The sequence below is a fragment of the Larus michahellis genome, chromosome 3, assembly GCF_964199755.1.
Source record: "Larus michahellis chromosome 3, bLarMic1.1, whole genome shotgun sequence".
NCBI classification, from domain to species: domain Eukaryota; kingdom Metazoa; phylum Chordata; class Aves; order Charadriiformes; family Laridae; genus Larus; species Larus michahellis.
The window spans coordinates 52,853,033-52,877,735 of NC_133898.1; the positions used below are offsets into that span (position 1 = coordinate 52,853,033).

At 37.1% G+C, this 24,703-nt stretch overlaps 1 protein-coding gene across 1 annotated transcript in view; it reads left to right on the forward strand.

Moving 5' to 3' along the window:
* Positions 1–24,703, forward strand: part of WDR27 (WD repeat domain 27) — a 123,743-nt gene that overhangs the window by 59,677 nt on the left and 39,363 nt on the right. The window contains exon 23 of the mRNA XM_074578256.1: positions 8,598–8,696. Within this exon, the coding sequence (XP_074434357.1) occupies positions 8,598–8,696 (99 nt within the window). The remainder of the gene's footprint in view (positions 1–8,597; positions 8,697–24,703) is intronic.

Sequence of the window (24,703 nt, forward strand, 5' to 3'; positions counted from 1 at the left end):
AAGTAATAATTCTGCACCCTGTCAAACCTAAGTATGTTATAATACTAAAAGCAACCTAACTACGGCAGTGTTTGGTGCAACAGAATTTCCACAGGCAGACAAATAAAACCAATGGTATATGTGAGGTTTTCAAATTGGCTAATTAAATATAAACCAGAATCAGGAAAAATATAAATTGAAAGCTTCTGAGAAGGGTGGTTTACAGAGGCAAATCTGAGATATGGTTAAGATCTGTTTATTTAAACTTTTTTAATGAGAAAAATTCAAAAGTGTGTTAGCTATAACTGCATGCTGATACATTTGAAAAGTATCCCCTGCATCTTGAAAGATGACTGATCTTGATAATATTCGCTGTTTTAATAATAGAGTATTGTGAATTTTCACTGTTACTCCTTTTGTAGTTACATTGAAGGAACTCAGATGGAAACAGGAATCTTACTGTAGTGGTCAGTTTCCTGTGACTACCACAAAGACAACCTCCATAAGTGGTATTAGAAGGGGAAGGGACTCTGAGAGGGCATGTTGTACTCAACGTTTTCATGACAGTGTGAATAGACTTACCATGCTGCCATGCGGCAAGTGTGTAAGATACCTTGGGACTGAAGAGCATTAATCAGTGCTTAGGATACTTGTGAAGTCTGTTTTATTATGTGTGGATTTGGCACGGATGCCTATAGTCAAGGTAGTCTAACACTTTCCACTATAATTCTGTTTTCAGTTCCTTATAATTGAGAACATTTTTGGCTGAAGCTTTCTGTGCTGGGTGTCTGCGTCAGGCTGATTGTTTTTCATTTTGTCATTGTTTTTCATAAGTCGTTCAGGTGATTTTTCAGCTTGAGGAAAAATACATGGTTGAGTGGGAGATGTCCCCCAGTGTAGACTGGGGACGGTGGAGTGCCAGCCAGAGAATTTTATCATAGAATCTTCATTGTTGGAAGAGACCTTTAAGACCATCAAGTCCAACTGTTAACTTAGCACTGCCAAGTTACTACTACTACCAAGCCATGTCCCTCAGCACTAGACCTACATGGCTCTTAAAATACATGCAGGGATGGCGACTCAACCACTTCTCTGGGCAGCCTGTTCCAATGCTTGACAGCCCTTTCTGTAAAGAAATTTTACCTAATATCCAATCTAAACCTCCCCTGGTGCAATTTACAGACATTTCCTCATGTCCTATTGCTTGTTACCTGGGAGAAGAGACCAGCCCCCACCTCTCTACAACCTCTATTCAGGTAGTTGTAGAGAGCAATAAGGTCTCCCCTCAGCCTCCTTTTCTCAGGCTGAACAACGTGTTCCCTCAGCCGCTCCTCATAAGACTTGTGCTTCAGAGCCCTCATCAGCTTTGCTGCCCTTCTTTGAACACACTCCAGCACCTCAATGTCTGTCTTGTAGTGAGTGAGAGGCCCAAAACTGAACACTGTACTCAAGGTGGGGCCTCACCAGTGCTGAGTACAGGGGGATGATCACTTCCCTAGTCCTGCCGGTCACACTATTTCTAGTACAAGCCAGGATGCTGCAGACATTCCTGGCCACCTGGCCACACTGCCGGCTCATATTCAGCTGGCTGTTGACCAACACCCCCAGGTCCTTTTCTGCCAGGCAGCTTTCCAGCCACTCTTCCCCAAGCCTGTAGTGTTGCATGGGGTTGTTGTGATCCAAGAGTAGGACCCGGCACTTCATCTTGTTGAACCTCATACTGTTGGCCTCGGTCCATTGATCCAGCCTGTCCAGGTCCCTCTGTAAAGCCTTCCTACCCTTAAGCAGATCAACACTCCCACTCAACTTGGTGGTGTCTGTAAACTTACCGAGGGGTCACTCGATCCCCTCATACAGATCATTGATAAAGATATTACACGTAACTGAGGCCTAGAGAACACCACTTGCGACTGGCCACCAACTGGATTTAAATCCATTCACCACAACTCTTTGGGCCTGACCAGCCATCCAGTTTTTCACCCAGTGAAGCGTATACCCATCTAAGCCATAAGCAGCCAGTTTCTCCAGGAGAATGCTGTGGGAAACGGTCTCAAAGGCTTTTCTAAAGTCTAGGTAAACAACATCCGCAGCCTTTCCTTCATCCACTAAACAGCTCACCTTGTTGTAGGAGGAGATCAGGTTAGTCAGGCCGGACCTGCATTTCATAAACCCGTGCTGACTGGGCCCGATTGCCTGGTTGTGCTGTATGTGCCGTGTGATGGCCCTCAAGATGGTCTGTTCCATAACCTTCCTTGGCGCTGAGGTCAGACTGACAGGCCTGTAGTTCCCCAGATCCTCCTTCTGCCCCTTCTTGTAGATGGGTGTTCACATTTGGTATCTTCCGGTCAACTGGGACCTCCCCATTTAGCCAGGACTGCTGATAAATGATGGAAAGTGTCTGAGTGAGTACATCTGCCAGCTCCCTCAGTACCCTCGGGTGGATCACATCCAGCCCCATAGACGTGTGTGTATCTAAGTCGTTAGCAGGTTGCTAACAATTTCCCCTTGGATTATGGGGGATTCACTCTGCTCCCTCTCTCTGTCTTCCAGCTTGGGGGGGCTGGGTACCCAGAGAACAACTGGTCTTAGTATTAATGACTGAAGCAAAGAAGGCATTAAATATTTCAGGCATAAAGTACTATCATGTAGTTTGGGAGCATTCATTATATTTCATGTCACTAATGGAGGCAAATGGAGACTAATGGAGTCTGGAATAAATCCAGATACCTTTCGTAAAAGTGTAAGTAAGAATATTTATTTATTTTTCTATCAAGAGGCTTTAACACTTCCATCTTCTGTAGCTGATTTGAAATATTAGAAAAAATAGTTACTGGAAAGGGATGACTTTGGCCAATCCATGCAAAACTTCTGAAGAACAAAAATCTCTGTTTACATAAGGTCAAACTAGGTATTTTATATAGCAGTATTTTTTCTCCCCGCCCCCCGATGTGTTTTTAAAATATGTGCTCTAGTTTAAAGCCACAGCAGTTACAAAGGGTTTTTCTCGAAACTGATATTGCTTTTCTGGTCCCTGTGCAAGAGGTGATAGCAAGGAGAATTCTTCTGTTATGCTTTGTTTCCTTTTCTGATTTTCTTCCCTCTCCCTTCCCAGGAGGGAGTAGAAGTGTAAGTAGTTTGACTCTAATGCATATGGCCGTGGATTGGGCTAGGGGGCAGTGGGAACAGATGGGAACAAGTTTGCTTTGAAGACAGTGTATAAGAAAACAGAGGAAAGAATTTATAGTGAAGCTCTGCAGATAAAGAGTCAATTTATTTAGCACACTCTCTCTACCAATGCAGTTGAATTAAGTAGTTTTCCATTTGGATACAAATTCTTCCCCTCAAGGAAGGACCTTCACCCTTCTCTGTCTCTTGCTTCAAATTAAAGAAGAAAGTACAAGCTTGTATGGACATATAAGGCGCTAAATACACTCTCTAACTGTGGGTTAATGAAAACTGACTACTCCAAATTTTCTTCAAACTTCAAGTGAAAGGAAACACAAGTAAGTATGTGCTTATGGGTGCAGGAAACTTGTTTGGAAGCTATTGGTACAGGTAAATGATTTTTACTTTTGGCTGACCCTTGGACAAGAATGGAAAGGAAATACCAATATCTACTGAATCAGTATTTTTATTACAAGAAATTGGTCTTAATATAAAAAAAAGGGATTGACTTTGGCTAAAGTCTATAACAGATTATATGCACATATGCATTTTTGGTATTGCTGAGTACTTCCTAGGCTGTTTTGCTTTCTTTTTTTATTACATTTGGTTTGCTGAAAATCTGTTCTTCCTCTGTCATTGAATTCATATTTTAAACCTTTTTTTTCCCTGTGGCTAGTATTATGATATCATTTATAATTCACTTACTGTTCTTTTTTTCTGTAGAGAAGAATATGCTAAAAAGATCTAGTAAGTATCGAGTAGAAAAACAATTTGAATGACATCAGAAATGTAGTAAAACTAGAATGATGGCAGACTACAGTAGGAGAATGTTTATACTGGAGTTGTTCCCCTTCTTATGAATACCTGAATGTCATGTCTGTTGAAATACAATTTCCTTTGGGTTGTTGTTGGTTTTTCTGTGTTTTTTTTTTTTATTCAAGTTAAAAATAAATGTACTGAAAAGTTTATTTTCAATCTTGCACCAAGTTAACTTTTATTCTCAGAATTTAGACTATCACTGACTAGCTTAAATATCTGTGACTGGAGTTACTTAAATGGAAGGTGTTTTTATACATTCTTTATGGTGATGGTTTTCTTTTAATCACAATTTATTGTGTTACATGTGAAAATCACTCTGATTTAAAATATTTGCTATTACTTTCCTTAAAAGCACAGTTATTGGAAGAGAAGATGATAGCTACCACAAAATAATAAACTGTTCTGGGATGTAGTCAGGGACTCTGTCATGTTTTCTGTTGAAGCTGAACCATGACACCTAAATATTTCAGATTTGTTGGGCTAGAAATACAGTATCAGAAGGAAGCTTAGCACTGTTTCTGTTAGGATAGAATTGTAGGAATGAAGTACAGTGGGAAAGTTGTGTTCCTAGCCATGTTCTGGCTGTAGCAGCTGTTCAATATGAAAGTATTCTCTGTAGTAAAGATCAGAGTAAAGGTCATGCTGATGAATGCTTCTGTGGTTAGCTACAGGGGCACTTCTATCTGTACTTGCTTGTCATTGCTTTTCTCTGACCCAGTGAATCTTGTTACACAATGTGACAATGCAGAAGAGCAATGCATCCCCAGCCTAACCTCTAGCTTAGGGCGTAGAAGCTTTTCTTGAAAGGTGGGAGGTAAGAGTTTGAATGCTTTTTAGGTTCAGAAGTGTGATTAACTTACGTCTCTTTTTAGACAACTGAATGCACACTTGCTAGATCCTACTGAAGCTGCACAACTGCTTCATAGCAATTTTAAAAGAAATGTATGAGCCAGATAGTTGATTTAAGAACTGCGTGGAAGAGCATAAATTGCTAGAATACCTGGGTTTCGCAAACATTGGATTTGTCTTCAAAAAAAGCAGTGAAATATTATCACGCCTATTTTACAGAGAGGAATTGGGACGTAGAGATTAAGCCAAAAATGAATGTGCTCCTCCCCAAATTAAACTGAGAACCTGGAATGGAAAATTAATTTTTATTGGGTAAGTTTGGCAAAGTTATGTAAACCACTAGATTATGATGGAAAATTTTCAGCTTCACTAACTATCTCTCTCTGTGCTATGTTCTCTTGGTTAAAACATGGAGCCATGTTTCTTCTTGTCTCAGAAATTATTGGAATGCATTTGTAGATCTGTGATTCGGAGCATTTTGTGCTTTTGACTCTTGCTGTCCTTAACTTTGCCTCTTTTTTGTGCCGATTTCCATGAGGGAGGAGAATAGGCTTGAAGAGAAAAAGAAAAGCGACAGTAAGACAATTTGGGGTCAGGAAGAGAAAAGATGGTGAGTGACAGAAAGCATAGTCCTGTCTGCTGCTTATACCTCTCTGCCAAAGATTGGTCTTAGTATATGCAGAAGAACCGATGCAGGCATTCCAAAAACTTGCAAATGCAGAGTAATTCGCTCGTGAAGAGAAATACATGTTTGCAATAGGAGTTTTGTGAACCTATTTTACTAGTTCCCTGTGTGTCAGTTGTGCGGAGTCCAGAGGACTTATGCTACCAATACCAAACACCTTAATTTTAGAATTGATTTTATTCTCTCCAGTATTTTCCTCATTCAGTTTTATTCTGTTTAAATTCTTGTATCTCAAAGCTCTGTAATGTGTTAAGAAATGTGATGTATTTGTCCTCATTCAGTTTTATTCTGTTTAAATTCTTGTATCTCATAAAGCTCTGTAATGTGTTAAGAAATGTGATGTATTTGTCCTATTTTGGTCATTCCCAAAAGTTCCAAAGGGTATGGACATGCATATAATAACTACAAGAAATAGGATTTGAATCTTTCATGATACAAACGCCTAACAGGTGTCATGGTGTTACTGAGTATTGGAGATACTATTGAACCATTTTGACAAGAGGTCCACAGGATTTTGTGGGGCTGTTTAGTAAGAATGATTTCTTCCTGTTATCATGAATACTCTCTTTCTTCAATCAGTTAGATGCAGAGGAGCATCCTCTTCTGGGGTCTGCAGTACAGCTTGTATTCCTTCTTGCTCTCCTCTCAGCGTAGTCCCTTCCTTTCTGGAGTCTCCTTGGAATATGGACTTGTACAGCATCTCCTCTCTCGTTTTCTTGAGACTTCCAGATTTCCAGTAATAATGTGAGCATGGCCACTGTAGTCTGCTCTGGCACTGTGGTGGTGAAGTACAACCTGACTGCAGTCGCTACATCTCATCCTTGCTGGAGTAAAAAGGTTGTTGCTAGCGCTCTGTTTTTAGAACAGAGTCCTGAGGGAAGTCTGGACAGTAGGGCCAGGTGATATACAGTGTGACAGAGCTTGGCTATCAAGAAAACACAATGTTTCGGGTACTGTGACAGCACATGGGTGGCAGCATCTGGTAAGTTTAATACCAGTTGAGTCATGGTATAGTATCATCAGAGTGAAAATGGAGAGCCAGTATGGAAGAAGGAAAACGGAGGGATGTAGCCCTAAAGAATAAGGGAAATTTTGAAGGGTACTATTATGTTAGACCTCTGAAACTTTCTCTGTTTAAGCCTAATTACTTGGCAATATTGTAATCTGTTTGGAATGTAAAGTAAATAACCAAGACTACGTTTTAATATTTTTATGTCAATAAAGAGGAATTCTATGACTAGCTGGAGATACTTACAAACAGCAATTGTGGTCTTTTTGTGTGGGAAAAGCAAGAACTCGAGTTGTCCTGTGTTTAAGCTGAATTTACTAATATACGTTCTTGTACTTCCCATCAGAGAAAATAATTTCATGTCTACAGACACATCAGAATGCCTTCTTCATTATATCACTTTTATCTTGTTTGGGTTCCCCTTACCTATCTGTTCCCTTGCAAATTGATCATGTCCCAGGTGGTATAAGTCACAGTAGCTGTGGTACGGCCTACATTTCTGTCTGATTTTATGTACTTCATTTATGCTGGTAGATAGTTTTAATTCCATATCCTGGACTGAATCCAGAATATGTGAGGTATATAAACTGGATGCAATTAAGTAGATTTACAGCGGGCCTCTTGGTTTGCTTCTCAGTGAATATGGTCATGAATGGAATATTTTACACTGAGGACTATCCAGTGTATCTTCAGTGCTGGTTTGGACTAGAGAGTCTTTGGAGTTGGCTGGTAAGAATTGTTTTCTGAGTGAGGCATTAAGAGTTTTTTCAGGTCCTGCGTTATTCCATGAATCTTTTAATAAATTGGGAAGACTGTCAACTGAGTCCACAAGTTTTGGGGACCTGTATCTCGTAGTAGTTTGCTGTCTGCTAGGGAAAACTCTGCTGCCTTGGGTCTGACTCATTGACCTCATTTTAGGGTACTATCAACAGAGAACTTAAGACAAGCCACAGAGTAGTACATCTTTATATTGGTGCCTATGCATAGTTTGGTTTAGTTTATGTTACACTGTGCTCTGAGTTTCATGTTCAGACTTTTAACTGCAGAGATTTAATAAAGGCAATAGAACATTTTAATTTTTTGTTGAAACTGTAAAGTTTGGATTATCATCTTTGGCTATTTTTTTGCATGCTTTGCAGTTTATTCTTTCTTTTGAGATAAACGTTTTCTTTATAATGTACCAAATAAGTCTGCATATTTTCTACATGTTATGTGTCTTTTCTGATATGCCTTGTGTATGCATACTGTCTGATTATATCCTGCAAATAATTGTTATTTTTACTAGATAAGGCATAGTCTAAAACAATACTATATTCCTGCACGTGACTCTCACAAGTGTTTCTTACGTGGAGGATCTATACTACAGGATTTATTTTAAAATATTTTCTGTTTTGTTTATGTAAGATAATGCTAATTTAGTATCACAGTCTAACTGTTTTCATAATATCAGTATGTCTGTGGCTTTCACTGGATTTTGGATTGGTTTCTTAATGCACTTTTGCACTGGAACTGTTTCATTATTTGAGGCTGCATGAATAAGAATATAATTATTTTGCTACTAAATTTATTTTACTGCTTGGAAAGCACTTCTCCCTTTTTCCTTTGAGAAGCAAAGGCAGGCAGTATGCTTTTTGTCATTCATAATCACTTGTAATATTATTGATTTGTTATTGAATTCTATGCTGTTAAATTAAAAACTGAAAAATTTTATTTAATGTAGCAACAAACATATATACTTCTACTTAAAGGGTTTAAATTCTGGAGAACACCCTTAAAAATATTTTTCGAAAAGGGTAATTTTTTTACTTGCCTACTTGAAATATACCTAATGTTTAGTTGTTTAAGGGGAAAAGATTGCATGACTTTCTAAATATTTTTTTTTTGTTTGAGTTAACGTAAGCATTTGTTAAATTATCCTGAATGATAGAAATAAATTCTAAGATGTTGGTAACTTTTATATCTGTTTAGCTATTATGGAAATTTTCTAAATTCTCTGTAGGCCGAATCTTTAGTCCTCCTATACTATAACCTAGTGCTTCCAGAATGTGATGTATTTCTTTAAAGTGAAAATACAATGTCATTGTTTTTTAGGCTTACATATATGAAATGCGTTCAAGCACTTTTTCACATAAACTGGGAGGACACACAGACTCTGTCATCAATGTGACTTTTAGTCCCTCATCTCCACAGGTAAGTCATTGCGTTTTTCTCTCTTTGTAATTAAAAAATGTAAACTCTTCACTGTAAACTTGCTTTATACTGCTCTTCTGTTTACCTGCCAATATGCTGTGCAGCTGTAAGGCTGTTCACCTTCTTCCAACTATATTGTGGTTATTGTGTCAATTATAAACTAACGCAAAATGCTGCATGCTACAGAGACAAATGCTCTGACTAACTGCCTGCCAAGAAGAGTTCTGCCATGGGAACTATTGCGAACCTGTACTTGTTGAATGTTGGGAAAATGTACATTCTTCCTCAAATTACCTGAGTAGACTACTCCTAATTCAGAGAATTTAAAAGAAATAAGTAAGGGCAGGGAAGCAACAAGGGGCTGAGGCCTGCCATAATTACTCAAAGTCCTGAAAGATTTAAAAAGCAATGTTAATTTAAATGTGCTGTGTCAGAATAAAAAATTAAATAGCTTTATGACACTGTTTTGAAAAACTGTTACTGTTGTGTTTTGAGCCTTTCAGATATCTATAGGTAAAAAGTACTCCAAAGAAGTTAGCCATTATGCAATGACAGTTCCTATTTTTTTTTTACTAATCATTAATACTATGCTGAATTAACAGCATTATGTTTCAATGTAATGGTTTAATTATAATGCAGCAATATATACACAGGGGTCTGTTTTCTAAGTTTTATCTTGAAACCAGAGCTTCCCTACAGCTAGTTTATTACTTGAATTCTTCATATACAGTTTTAAATCCCTTCTTGAAACCTTTTTTTTCATGCATTGAAACTGCATTGAATCTTTCTACTTTCTACGCTTCATACTTTAAAGAGATGACAATGGTCACTATATATAAAAGAGTGCACGGTAGCTCATCTTTAAGTCACTACCTCCTCAATACTGGTTATACTTGCTACTATTAAAAATATTTATGGAGTAAGTATAACTTCTTTACATGTGGGAGTATTGTCATATTTACTTATCTCCTTCCATTTGTAGACAAAGACGCTAGAATTTCTGTGATTTTAGAATTTCTGGAAGTTTTATTCCTTGAGTGTATGTTGTTTGAAGTGAGAAATTGTTATGTATTTCTGCTCTTTGGATTCAGCAATGATAAATTCAATGAAATGGTACAGTTTATTAAATTTTGCACCCAGGTTAAGACTAGTTGCAGGTTTAGTACTGAACACAGTTCTTCAAAAAAGATGTTATATACTGAAGAGTAGAGCTGACTGTAGTCTTGCAGCATCTTGATCTGTGGTCCAGCTGTTGGAGTGCATTTTGGTGAAAAATGTCTTATTAGAGTTTAGTTGTTAAAAGTCTAGAAGCTCAGTTGCTTCTAGATATTATGCAGATACTATGAATCAAGACTTTGAAGTAACTAAATTCAGGCAAATCAGTTGTTGATCAGGGGGTAGAATCTGTAAATGGTGTAAAATAAACATTGGCTGTGAATCCAAGCCAGACTGGTTTTACTCCGAAAGTGTGTCTTAGGGCACAAAGCCTTTAATATTGAACTATATGAAACATCACACCGTCAATTTAGCATTATGTTTAGGAGCCAAATTCTTGAAGAGCTCTTTGCTGAGAAGCAAAAGCTGTGGATTTGAACCATCTGACAAATTTCCCTAAAGATGTGATTCTGGGGGAAGATTTTGGAGCTGATGTTATCAGGAACGCTTTACCTAAAAGCAAGGAATGTTCAGAAACTGCTCCTTTGAAGGATTAGGCTGAAATGTAAATTCTGTTAACCAAGTTGTTCTGTATAATAAGCACTCCAAAATGCTTTCTAAATAAATATTTTTGGGGGAGTTGCAGAACCAAAAATAATAACCTGGGCTTTCCAATATAGGATTTAGCATGAAGTTACATTCAAAGGCACTAGGAGAAGAAGCTAAGAAATGCAATGGAAAGCTTATAGAGTGGAGAAGAAGAAAACCACAAATGAATCAGAAAAGAATAATCCCAGGGCTTGAGAGAAAGACTTTGTATTAGGCAGCTAAAGTTTCCAGCACTGCAAGATTTTTATACCTACCGCTACCATCAGTTTGGGATTTGAAGTTGATACTATTCTTGTTTCATCCAAAGTTTGAATGAATACAGTTAAGAATTATACTGGGTTCTGAATAACTTCTGCACAAAGCCCGATTGCATTCAAAGGGAAACACTGGCAGGGGAAGGAGTAAGGGGTAAAAAAGGAAGTGGCTGACGAGTGAAATTCAAACATTACGGCTAAGCTTTCTGCTGTGGAAAGATCCAGCCAAGAGTGAGGTGTACTGGCAGCACTCCAGTTCAGTGGTTGCTTGCCCAGCACCTGTCCATGAGGTAGTTTCTTCCAACCATTATTATAACTCTCACTTGCATAAATGATGTTCCTGTTCCAGAAAAGAGGCGAAAAACCCTGTGTGTGTATAATAGTGATTTTTTTTTTTTTTTTTTTTACTGACGGGGGGCATTGTTGCCTTCATCATATGGTATTCTGGAATGATGTATAAAAGATAGAATCTTTGCATTTATCTTAGGTTTATTCTAAAGATGATTTCTGAGCTTTAGCTTCTCATTGTAACTTCCTGGTTTGCTTTCCTTGTTTAAAACCTATGTAGGGAAAAGTATTAATCTTACCAAAACTATGCATTGAATTTCAGTCTGTTTTAGGGAATAGACATTAAGGGACATTATAGTGTTTAACCATAATAACTACTAACTATAACACATTTGAGTCAATCTCAGTTAAAATGCAGTGGGAGTCTCATCTTCCAAATATGGGGACAATAAATCATCTCTCTTTGAAATGTTTTTGAAGTAGGATAAAAGCAAATGGGGACACTATTGTCATCTGTTGGTTTTTGGTGGCGTTAGCGTAGTTGACTGTTGGTTTCATCTTTGTACAACTTGGGTGAACACTGTGTGCAAAACCATCCAAGTACACTCTAGCATTTTATTGTCATCGTTGGTAGTTACTTAAAAAAAAAAGGGCAGAAAAGAAGAAAAGATCTAAGCTCTGAGCCAATATACTGAACTGGAAGTTATTTTTGCTGCCAGAGTCATGACCTTGAAATTGCTACCACTTCACTGATATACTGATAGGTAGCTTAGAGAGAGAAAAAAAAAAACCACCCCAAACTACACTTTAATAGAACAAGCCCTGAGCAACCTGATCTGAGTTCAGCATTGACCTTATTTTGAGTAGAAGGTTGGATGAGGTGATTTCCTGAAGTCCTCAGGTGGCTACCTGTCTGAAAGTTACACATGTATAAACACATACTCAATAAGTAAATGTATGGCATTTGACAAAAAATAATAAAAAATGTAATTTGCATTGGATGAAATACGTGAAATCTGTTCCATTCTGTTTGTCTATAGATTTAAAGGAAGTAAATATAGGACAGTTTGATATGACCAACCAACTGAGATACTGAGAGATAACTTACAGAGGGAAAAAACACAACCCAAAACTGATCTATAATTGAAAAAGTCCTCAGCATCCTGGTCTGAGTTCAGCGTTGACCTTACTTCGAGTAGGCTGGATGATAAGGTTTCCCAGAGTCAGTGCAACTTGAATTTATTCTCTGATTTTGTGATAATGTACATGCTCCAGAAATCTCTTGTCACTGAAGGCACAGCAATTTAAAATTGTCACGTAGAAAACATTAACATCTCTTGATTACCATGTAAGTTCAACTTGTGGCCTCTTTATCAGTAAAATATCTAATTTACATGTGTAGAAGTTATTAATTCATGTTGTTACTCAATAGAATATATATTTTTTGCATTAATTTATAAGTCTGATTTTATGTTTAGAAGTACAGCTATATTAGCTGTATTAGTTTCAGGTATTATTATGTTGTGGCACATTTAGGTTAGATAATAACTGACCATAAATGCATTACTTGGCAGCTGGAGAAAGTTAAATGCATAGTAGGGGTCTGGAAATCTCTTTCACAGCTAGATTTGTGTGGGAGCCATTGAAAGTTTCCTATTGATTTTCTGCTGACCTGCTTGAAGGGAGACATATTTAATGTCACTAGTAAGGAAGTTTGCTTGTGGATCTCTCAGATAGTAATACAGTTTAGCACTAAACACACCACTTCAGTCAGAATTTGCTACAGGTGGTTTTGGATATGTCTGGAAATACGAGTTATCATGTTTTACCAGCTACTTAAAAAGTATATTTTTTCCTGGTGGTCACATCTGGAGATTTCAGTTTAGAACAATTTGTATGAAAACTCCATTCTTTTGTGATTTTCGTTCACCATTAATCATAAAGTTTTCCACAATGAAGGTAGCTTTTGTAGTGATATGGAAAATTCTTTTTCAAACTTAAAAGACTAAATTTGCTTTTTCAGACTTCAGACTAAATTTGCTGAGTTTTGGCTTTAGTATTTAATTAGTCTTGTCTCGTCGCTACGTGGAGCACATTTTTTCCAGCACAATAGTCTTACTTAGGACTCAGGACTATCTTGTCATAGACTAAATCATGTGGATTTAAAACCTGTGACCAGCTTGACCTCTAATATGATCTCACTGAACTCAGGAAAGCTCTTTCACGTGGTACTTTTGACCGTACTCTTTGGCCCAATTACTTCCTCTCATAATCCACAAATACATCAAAAGTAGACATAAATGGAATTTGGTTGGGTTTTTTTCTTTCTCCTGTGATTTTGTCTCTGAGAGGAATAAGCAGCCAGATGTCAGCTTTTCTGATCTTCCATTCCAGCAGATCAAATTCAAAGGTGAGAAAATGCCATCAAATTCTAAAAATTCTAGTTTTTCTTTTGCTTCTCTGAAATGTATTTTAAATTTCCAAATTCTGCTGGAAGGCTAGAGTAGCTTTAAAAATTTTAAAGGTTTTAAAAAGTTTTCTATAGACATTTGTTGGAAAATTATTTGGTATAATCCTTTGTCTTATTTATGGCCCTTGGATGGAACAGCCTTTAATACTCATGAAAGAAGTAGAAGCAGAAGATGGAAAGTAAGCTAGCTTGGACATCTAAGGGGAAGCTGTAGTCACGTCAGAAAAACTTCAGAGAGAGTGTGTCTGGGAGTGTGAGTGTTCTCATAATGAACAATAAAGCAGTGAGGAAGCAGCAATGAAAAGGCTTGAGAATGAAGTCTGAGGAAGGCAATCAGGACATATTTTGAAGGCAGATAGCTCACAAATTAAAATCTGGCAACTCAGTAGCAGCCAATGGACAGAGATTCTCTTGTACTTTCTGAGATAATCTAAATCTTTAAAGGCTAGAAATGGTTTACTGAAGCCTGAGAAAGCCAGACATTGAGAATAGGGATGTGAGCATATTTGTGGAAAAGGACACCTGGTAAAAATCTGAAGATTTATTATTTTATTTTGGATTTTAAGTAGCTTCAGAAGGAATAGGCTTATGCGAATAGGTTACTATTCATCTCAGAAAAGGCACTTTCCTGGAATTTTAGGAAATTCACAGATTGCTGAACTGAATGTACCTCTACTATGCGTGTTAAACAACTACAGTTAATTTGCTTAAAAAATTGAATTCTCTAAATGCCATAATGTCCTGCTTAGGAATTACTGGTAAAGGAGAAGAAAAGAGATGCTCTTTTTGATCAGAAATGGACTACTGAATTGTTATTTTTTTATTGAATACAAGAATTCACAAACCCACTTATTCTACTGTAGAAGTCTTTTGTACTGTAGGCCTTTCTACTGTAGACGCCTTCGAGCATCTGCTGTGCTGCTATTTTGAAGTTTGTTCTTGTATGCCACTGTAGATGTTAAACAAAGCATGTTTGCAACTGCAGTGGTTTAAGCTAGCATATTTTACTTCATTCTTTTAATGAGCTGGGGATATATAATGCAGTCAGTCAACTGGCTTGGCTGAGGACATTCTGATGCAGAACGTGATTAAAATTGGGTGATTAAAATCAGAGAAGATTGTGAAGAGGAGACCATTTTAATGTTTTTCCAGCATTTCCTTGTATGTCTTAATATCAAGTCTTTAACTCTTCACTCATTTCACAAATCCGTTCTCTTCCTACGTACTACTTTAAGCTGCTGAGGAAGAAACTTCATCAGTTTTCTTTATGAGCAGTAGTGTGCAGAAATGCAGGCTTTGTATGAGGATTGTCTTTGCCAAAGACTGTACTGCAGTTTGTGTCTGGTGAGAAGTTATTTCCTTTACCCTCATCCAGCCAAAGAAGACAGCTGCGTTAAAAAGAAAAAGCCTGCTGCTGACCTCATATACATGCTTTCTGAGGTTGACTCAGACCAGGACAACTGTATTTCTCTCCTTGTCTTCTCCTTGAACTCTTAGCCAAATTTGTGCACTCTCATTTGTGTAATCTCAGTGAATTGAATGAGGATTTGGAGTGGGTATCCCTTAAATTTAATGAATATATCAGTTTAATTTTTCTATCCAATTTACTGAAATAGCAGTCTGACTAAATTTTATTAACATTTTATTTTCATTCACCATCATGTTTAATATCCATTTTCTTTTATCCTTAAGTGTACAGATTTATTATCATGGTATTAATTGTAAAAAAAAAAAAAAAATAAATTGGGATGGCAGTTGATACAATTTTTCTTAACTCTCATGAGCTAACAGCTGTTCCAGTTTGATCAACTTGTAAATGGTAACCAAGACATTCATGCAAAGTAGGCAAAGGCAGCTGCATGCGCCCTTTCTTATTCTTGTAGGACTCTAAGACTTATAGGAAGAAGTTGGATTCACTGGGCCAAACACTAGAGTAAAAAGATCTCTGCGAAAGGTAACAGCACCCTGAGTGCTGTGGAGCAAATGAATCACTGTTACAGAGAGTGAGACCTTTGGGGTTTTTTTTTATGTAAGACAGTGCTTTTTAAAAAAATTGTTAGCAGTCACCGACTAATGCAGTTGTGTAGTTTACAAGCCCATAACTTCTTAATAATCTATGAGGTGCTCTTCAAATTTAGAGGATTGCATAACCATTCAGCATTGAACGGTTAAATGGATTGAGAAATTCATCCAAAGCACAGAAATACAGTTTGTCTTTTATCATAAATTTTGTCCTAGTCTAAGTGGCTTGGGGGAAAAGAGGGGCTTCAGCTTTACCCACCTTTGGGAGATTCTCAAACTGGACTTGGTTTCTTATAGTGCCTTATTTGGCTGCTGCCTTTAAGTCACTGGTTACACTTGCAAATCTTGTCCCTTGCCTTTTTAAAAACTGCTTTGATGAAAAGAATATAGAGCTTTGGGTTGTACCACGCTCCTGCTACAAGGGTGGTCGAGCCTGTGGAGAACCTTAGTGTGACACAGCAGGTAGTCCTACTGAGTTTATTCCAGTCCCTGAGAATTCAGGATCAGAGTTCCTCACTGCACATACATGTTTCTGCCTATAGCAGGAAGGCCATTTCTTCTGCGGTTTCTAACAAAACCCAGTAATGGTGTGTGCCAATTAATATAGAAGTGGATGTTTTTTAGTGGAAAAAATTGTTTATACCAAATAAATTCTTTTAAGTACATATGACAACTCTGAAGAAGGATGGCAGGTTTTACAAAAGAAAGAAAAAAAGCTTTTTGTGAGCTAGAAAGAACGATATAATTCAGTTTAATCACGGGATGCTCCAGCGGTTCTAAGTGCGTTGCCAGCAAACAACAGCTGTACACCACATGATTTTAGATAAATATGCTTGCAGTGGCAAGCTTCTCAATTCATAGCACGTTTGTCATAAAATCTTTACTGTACTTCTTACAAGTGCAGATATTTTATTGAATGGCACTACTAGGTTGAAAGGGTACTAAAGGGTACTAAACAATTGATTACTCAGCTGTTCAATGTGAATTCTGTTTACCAACTATGTAGACAGGGAGGGCAGGGGTCCCTTGTGGACTGGAAACAGAGAGGATTGGCTGGGAGTAGGAAGGAAAAGCACTAACTGTAGCCACGGGGATAATTTGGAGAACAGACAGTTTCTTGGAAACCATCAGATAGAAAATGAGAGTGAAGAGGGAATCGTGGAGACTAACTGTAAGAACTGGAGGAAAAGAGTATATGTGTGGAGAGAAGTGGTGATGTTGGAGAGATGAGAGTGCCTAGAGGAAGGGAGTGAAAGCCCTGCAGAGAAAAGTATGAGAAGATAGCTGCAAGGTTAAGAATTACAGTTTCTTCACTTTTAGTTAAGCCTTTTTTTCTGAAAAAGATAGCAAAAGTGAGTGCCCATGGCTGGGTTTTCAGAGTTGCTAAGAACCAGAGGTTGCTCTTGACTTAACGGTTCTGAAAATCAGTGTGCTTAATGCCTCAGAAAAAACTGCTTTTCAAAGGACATGAACAGACACTGCCAGATAACAAACCCTGTCTTGCTGCCTTCACACACTACACAACTATCTTCCAGGAGCCAATAACACAATATTGAAAGGGATAAGCACGTGAGCATCTACTTTTCATGCTCCATGAAAGGGCACGTAGAAAAATATTTTGTGAAGTGTACTTTGAATACAGTGTCCTCCTCTGTCCTGAGAAGCTGAACCGGAGAAGGCTTTGCCAAACAGGAAGAACTGAAGGACTAATCATTAGGAGTTCAACTCTGTTTCTTGTATAGAAGTAGGAATTAGATTTAATTATTTACATAGGCCTCTAGGAAGCTGTCCTTAAGGTATCTCATTTCTTTTTCTTGCCATCTTGAAAAGTGTCTCTATCGTGCATCTCTCTTGCTCAACAAATAATATTGATAGAATTCAGTTGAATATTTTCTGATGCTAGAAATGACTCTGGGGGAGGTTTCAGTTCTAAAATTCCTGGGCTTTCATGTAGAACATGTACAAAGCTTCTTCCCCCAATTCGATTCAAATTCAAGCATTTGCATTGCAAGAAGATTCTCCCTTCTTACATGGTCTTTAAGAAACTTAGGGCCAAATTGATTGGCAATTATCATATAAATGTGTAGGGAATGTATAACAAAGCAAAAATACAACTAGATGAAATACAAGGAAAATGAAGTATGGAATAAACTGCATTCTAGATGAGCTTTTGGAAAAGGGAAAGCTAAGTCTTAGCTAACAGATTAAATATGAAAAGAAAAACAGACGCGACTTCTGTCTCAAATTAAAATAGCAACATAAAATGATTCCAGCTGTCCAACGGAGTATAATATAGCCCCACCAAGCATTTTGTCCCAGCTCCTGGCTGTATCTGAACTGTGTACAGCATAGTGTGGGGAAGGCGGGAAGGAGAAATTCTTTAAAGCTGCCTTTTATGCTTCTTTTCTTCCAGTCCACTGCATAAACTAGTACAGCAGGCTCAGAAGTGCTGGATTCTGTACACCCTAACAAGTTTTCCCTGTGAGCTGATTTGGTAGCGGTGGGGGGGGAGTTCTGCTTTGCCTTCTTCCCTTCAGGCCTGTGACGGGTGCTGGAGTAGGCAGGAAAGAGTAGATGCTGATAAGGGGATCCTGTGATCCTTTTTCTTATGCCGTAGAAATAATTCAACAGCTGGAATCACCATCGTTCCTAGCCACTGTATTTCTGAAAAGTAGTACTTGAGATGTTTAACAATTATGGTAATTCACGCATTAAAATGCTGGCATTGTAATCTGAAGGGATTGGTTGATCTATGCTCTTTCATAATTCAGTCACAATGTATCTTTTTTGTCCGGAATATCATAGTAGCCGAGACATCCCATGACATGTTTTTTTTTTTTTTTTATGGAACTGTATCTGTATTCTGTCCAGCTAGTTGCTTACTGATTGAAGAACCTTTCTTGAAAGAAATAGATCATTTTCCCACTGCCATGCCATGCCTTGCCCTGTCCTGCCCCGCCCCACCCCTGGGACTTATTCCAACACTTATGACCTTCATTTCAGCTGCTCTGCTAAGAACATCTGGAAAGAGTCACACTGACTCTTGCCACTGTCTTTTTTGCCTTTGACCAGGTAGTGAGTGACCTATACTGTGCAATGAAGAAAGACGTTAGGTCTGGAGAAAGATAAATGGTAAAGCTGCAGTTTGCTGCAGCTGCACTTTTAAAGTGTCACCTGAGTATGCGTGTCATTCTTTCACCTGAAAGCAAGTGAACCACTTTTTAATTCAGATGAGGACTCTGAAGGAAGGATCGTCAGAGGATGATGGCAGTAGCACGAAATTCTAGCCCAGCTTGTATCAGTGGCTTCAGTAGTTTCACTTCTGGTTTCCCAGAGAAGCTAAACAGAACACTGGCTCCTTGCGTGTTATTACTGGAAGCAGGGAGAGTGGAAGAAACAGAAATGTGATATAACTTCCAATTATAAGGGAATTACTTGAGACAAAATGTACATTTAGGATTCTTTATAAGTCACATTGATGTTACATTAGATAATGTTTTAGTTAATTTTATTAAGATCTCAGGAAAGTGTCCGTCATTTATTTTATTATAAGGTTCTCATTTTATCCTGTCTTATCCCACAAAAAAAATATGAAACATTTCTGCTTAGTTGATATCTGCCATGCAATAATCTAAGCTATGAACTTAGTAAAAAATGCATTGTAAAAGAAACTGGGGTACAATTCTTGAAGCGTTGCATCATATAGCTGACTAGTGTTCTCTTGCAGTTTCCTAGAGTTTCTGCTCCTTGTTTATTAATTGCCCTCTGTCATATTACAGAACATTTAATTAACAGAAGGAGAAAATCATTAACAATACCGTCTGTGTTTTAAAAAGTATGGAATGTAAAGTTGGATATTTTATATCCTTAGATCTTTATCCTTACATTGTTGATGATCTGGTAGGGAAACTAGATCCTGTGTAAATTATTCTATGACTGTGACAAAAAGGTGTGTGTACTAGGCGGAAGGCAATGCAGATGGAAAATGCTGAGGAGGTGGTCTGGCAGGCCGTTTGCTTCGCTACTCTGACACTTTTCTGTATAAAATCTCACAAAGATTGTGTTCTCAAGAGAGAAGGTGCAATTCTAATTTATATTTACTCAATATGGGGTTGAGTAATGGGGTTGAAGTTAATGTAAATCAAAACAGAATAACAACGTGTTGACTACCTGCAGTCTTCCCGTGTTTTCTAACACTGACTTCAGGTCATCAGACTCAGGGAAGAATCTGGCTCTTCACTTTTAATTTATATTAATACTAGCTTTCAGTACGACATCTGGTTTCATTTACATTGTTTCCTCCTCCAGTTGTGTGTAGTTATTTACGTGAATGGTTTCACTGAGATCAGTGAAATTACTGTTGTAAGCAATAGTGCCATGAGTGAAGAAATTAGACTCTGTTATGCCCAAGAATTGTATCCATTCAACTGTTTCTCAATACTAGCAATTTCTCTCTATGTAGAAGCTGATAACAGGATGAAGTTCACCAAAAATTAAGTTTTCAGCAAGATTGTCAATATAAGAGTGCAATAACTTCTTTTCTAAATTTCTGTTTTTCTTCCTTGTATATCTGTCTTTTAATCACTTAGCTGGTAGTGTGCTTTTCACTTCTTGGTTATATACCTTTGGAGGGGAGCTACCTTCTACGTGTTCCAAATAATCTCTCAAGGATAAAAGAAAATATTTTCTCCAGATGTTCAACCTGAAGTCTATTATGTCTTAGCAACTCTTTGTGCTATAGATTTGAACTTTTTTTCTAATTCCCGTAGTTTCTGTGTTGAGAGTGGCCAGGTAGAATAGCAAAACTCATACATGAACGCTTTGTGCAGTGTTTGCAGTTTAAAAGACATTGGAAGCGATCACAAGCCTTTTATCACTGGTAGGAGGAGAACTGGACAGGGAAGCACTGAACTCTTCTCCCTGGTATCCAGTGACAGGATGCATGGGAATGGCTCAAAGCTGTGCCTGTCAGGGAGCTTTGGACTTGACATGAGCAAACGTTTCTTCAACAGAGAGCGTGGTGAAACACTGGAACAGGTTTCCTGGAGAGGTGGTCAATGCCTCATGCCTGTCAGTTTTTAAGGGGCATTTGGGCAGTGCCCTTTAATACCATGCTTTAATTTTTGTTCAGCCCTGAAGTGGTCAGGCGGTTGGACTAGGTGATCATTATAGGTTCCTTCCAGCTGAAAATATTTTATTCTATTCTATAAAACATTAAAAACCACTGATTAAGTATTTCACCAATGCTTAATTTATTTCAGAGGTTAGTGCAATTATATTTTGGAGACAAGTCCTCAGCAAGTTGCTTGGAAAACAACATAATGATCGTGGAACATCATTAACTCTAAAAGGAGCATTTCCAGATAATGCTTCAGTAAAGAGAAATAAAAGCAAAGAGATATGTTAGATGTTATTCTCAGGAAACATTCATTTATTCATTCATTCATTCCAGAACTAAGAAAGATTGAAAGAATCAAACACAAATAGGAAAGAATTGCTTTATATTAAATACGTTATCACTTGAAAAACTGCTAACATTTAAAAACTGATTGTCAAAGATTTGTGTGTGAATATTTTAAATAATTTAGAAAAAATATTTAGCCTAAAGCCATGGAAATAAATATCAGTGTTCTCATATTTTATTCCTGAGCCTAAAATGTGTAGAGTTTAGAACATAGAAGAGGCCCTGTCAGCATAAAACCATCCTTTGGCAATTTTTTGTTTTTCCGCCTAGATCAGTGCCTTGATCCAATTTACCTTGCAGCCAAGTCTTTAGGATGACATGCGACATAGGGATAGGAACAAATGTTTAAGGTGAGGGGAGAAAGGTGGTGATGGTTATCATTGGGTAATTGGCACTACAGATATGTCTGGGGAACTACAGCCTCAAGTTATTAATTAGTGAAGTTCTGAAATATACACCATTCAAATTATTTGTTTAAAATTAGTGTAAGTCTTCCACCTACAAGTAGCCGGGACAGATAGATAAGATAGTAAATATCCTGAATAAGAACAGATGCAACAGACATCTCACAAATCCAACTAGGCAGTAAGTATTACTAGAGTCTGGGGCAAAAAAAAAGAGTGCTGGTTTCACTAATATTCTGTTTTAGAAAAGTGATGCACATGGTGAGGAGAAAAACACCCCAACTTTATAAACTGATGGGCTTAGAGACAGCTACTACAGATCTAGAACAAGATCCTAGGGTTCAATAGATGTGTGTAAGCATCAGTTTAGTATTCAGTAGCAGTGAGTAAATGAAAAAGTGTTAGGAATTGTTAAGAATTAAATGGAAAGCAGAACAGAGATATCATCATGTCATTGTATAAATACATGGCAGTTTCTGTGCAAGGTCTGATTTGTCAACCTCAAAAAACATTTAATAGAATTGAAAAAGTTTCAGAAAAGACTGACCAAGTTGATCAAAGGTGTGGAATAGCTTTAACAGAGGAAACAACTAACTAGAGTAAAGGTTCTTCAGCCCAGAAAAGAAGCAACTCTGAGGTGTTATATGAGATGTTTAAAAAAACATGAGTAAATTTTGTAGCCTGCAGGGGATGAATAAGGAATGCTTGTTCATCTTCCAATACAGAATTAATGAATGTCATGTGAAGATAACCTGTCATAGGCTAAAAAGAAATGGAAGATGATTTTCCATAACATGTAATTAATCTTTGGAATACCTTTCCATGGGATGCTGTGAACGCTGAAAGTCTATTTTGTTTCAAAGGAAGACTAGACCGATTAATGGCTGAGAAATCCGTTAAAGGTAAATTAAAATACATAGAGATACCCTTTTCTATGAAATTTACCTACATTTCAAGTTCTACAAGCAGAATGTTAGGGATGATATACTTAGTCTATTCTTATATTATATCTTGGTATTATAAAAAGTTAATTCTTTCCTATATTCTCATTTCCTGGACATCCATTTTGGAACACTGTCAGAGGCAGGACAGTGGGCTAGTCTGACCCAGTATAGTAATTTGTATAATCTATATGCAGAGAAAATCTCTGTGATCTTTCTGATGTTTAGAAATTATATGAGATATAGAAGTTCCATAAACTGAAAAGACTGGGTGAGGAACTTAACATATTTTCCCCAGCCCAAAGGCAAAGTCACATATATATTTGAATTTAATAGCTTAGTTTTTATTTTACAGTTACACACTAAATAAATATTTTGCTGGTGATCTGAATAAAGTTATATCATATCTTTGATTATGTCATAAAGAAAACAACTGAAACCTCATATATGTGGTTATGATGTCATTGAAAAATGTCTATATCATATGTTTAGCCAACACATATAGCCAACAATTTCATTATTCTAGTTACTGTGATACCTGAGCTCTTTATACAAAATTGCCAGAGTCCCTCTTTTTTCTGCTGTCCTGATTTCTTCCTTCCACCCTAGCCTCCCTAAGAATTAGGCTCTGCTCCACTTTTCAAAAAAAAAAAATTAACTCATTATTGTTTTCCACAATTAATATTCTCCACCATCTATTGGAGTAAAAGTGAAGTACTCTGTTATGATGCTGCTAAGAAACACGGCCATTTATTTTCAAAGTTTGTCTTACTTATTTTACAGCTATTAATTTTTCCCTAGTTTTTTTTCTAAACCTGAAAACAGGGCTTTTTTTATGGGTCATAACAGTGGATAGTATGGACAGCATCTAACTAATTCTCTTAAGAGCAGCATCATCTTTGTGGTATCCTAATATTGTTAATTCTGCACCTCAAGCTTTTTTCCTTTATTTTTTTTTGAATGCTCAGCTTGATTCAGATGTTATCCCATTATTTCTGTCACAGGAGAAATGCTCTCAGTAACAGCAATACTAGAAAGAACTCTACATTTGTACCACTGTTTTACAACCTTAGCATTAGAACTAGGTGTCCTGCTTGTTGTAAGAACTACAGACCTCTGCAATACTATCACCACTTCAAGAGATTATATACTTTTTAAGACAGAATCTGGAGAAAAAACAACTGAAGTCCAGTAGTTCTTATGATCTTAAAGTATGATTTGAAACTTATCTGTGTATAGAGTGCAAGTGAAAGTATCTGTGCAGAGTGTGGACTTTTGAATCATTGCTCTGTTCTCATTTTCGGAAGCAGAAATCTTGGAGTCTTTTCCTGTCTTGTTATGAGTGTATAGTATGTTTTAAATGACTCAGAAACTTCCCTTTGATAACATTTTAGTCTGCATTTTATCCCAGTGACACACAAAAAAATCCACCTCCCTGTGGGTTTCATACAAGATTTTTGGAGAAAACCCACTAGATTTCATTATTTTTCACTGTCATCACCACCACCAGATGATCTATACATTATATCTGAAGAATCTACTAGACCTTATAATAATTAGGTATATACATATAAAAATCTTTAGGCAAGTTTCTTATTTTTGCTTACTTAATCCTAGAACTATACACAGAGGATTCTGAGATCATGATGTGTCCATTAAGTACTAAAAAAAGAGCAAGAAAATATTTCTGATATTTCAGCGTACTTCGCACAAATATGTTGGTCATATTCTGGAAAAAAAAAAAGGTCTTTAATTTCATTAACTGTTCACTGAAATCCAAGTTGGCTGCTAGACTAGGTGCCTTCTAGGTGTCCACTCAGTGAACCTAATAACTAAAAGGACAGAGAGTTTTCCATATTTTCTTACGCGTGTTTCTATTGCTTAGATTCCTTAAATAGCCTATTAATCTTCAGATTGTTCCATTATTCTTACAGATAATGCAGACACGTCAAATCTTTGTATTTTAGTGGTCTTTTTTGAATCCAAATAATGTGTTAAAATCTATTTTTTCCTTGTGATGAATTACTTAGTACAAATTTATTTAAGATAGAAATTAGTTTACAAGGCGAAAGAGACATTTTTTTTCCGTTGGCATGGTTACATAGATTTTGCTCTCATGAAGCCTGTATCTTGTGTCTTACTGAAGTGGAGGAATCATTTTTGCATCAAAAATAGTTAAGGAAGAAAGGACTATTTTTTTTTTTTTTTTTTTTAAAATCTAGAATTTTTGGGACAAAGTGAAGGCTTTTGCTTATTCTTAACAAGATTGAAACTCAAGCTTCCATTTTGAAAATTACTTAACTTACTCAAGGGAAGTAGAATTGCTGTGATGCAGAGACTTTGACAAATGGCAAGGATAACTAAATCCTGAAGGAGGATCTGGAATTGTTCTGTATCTAT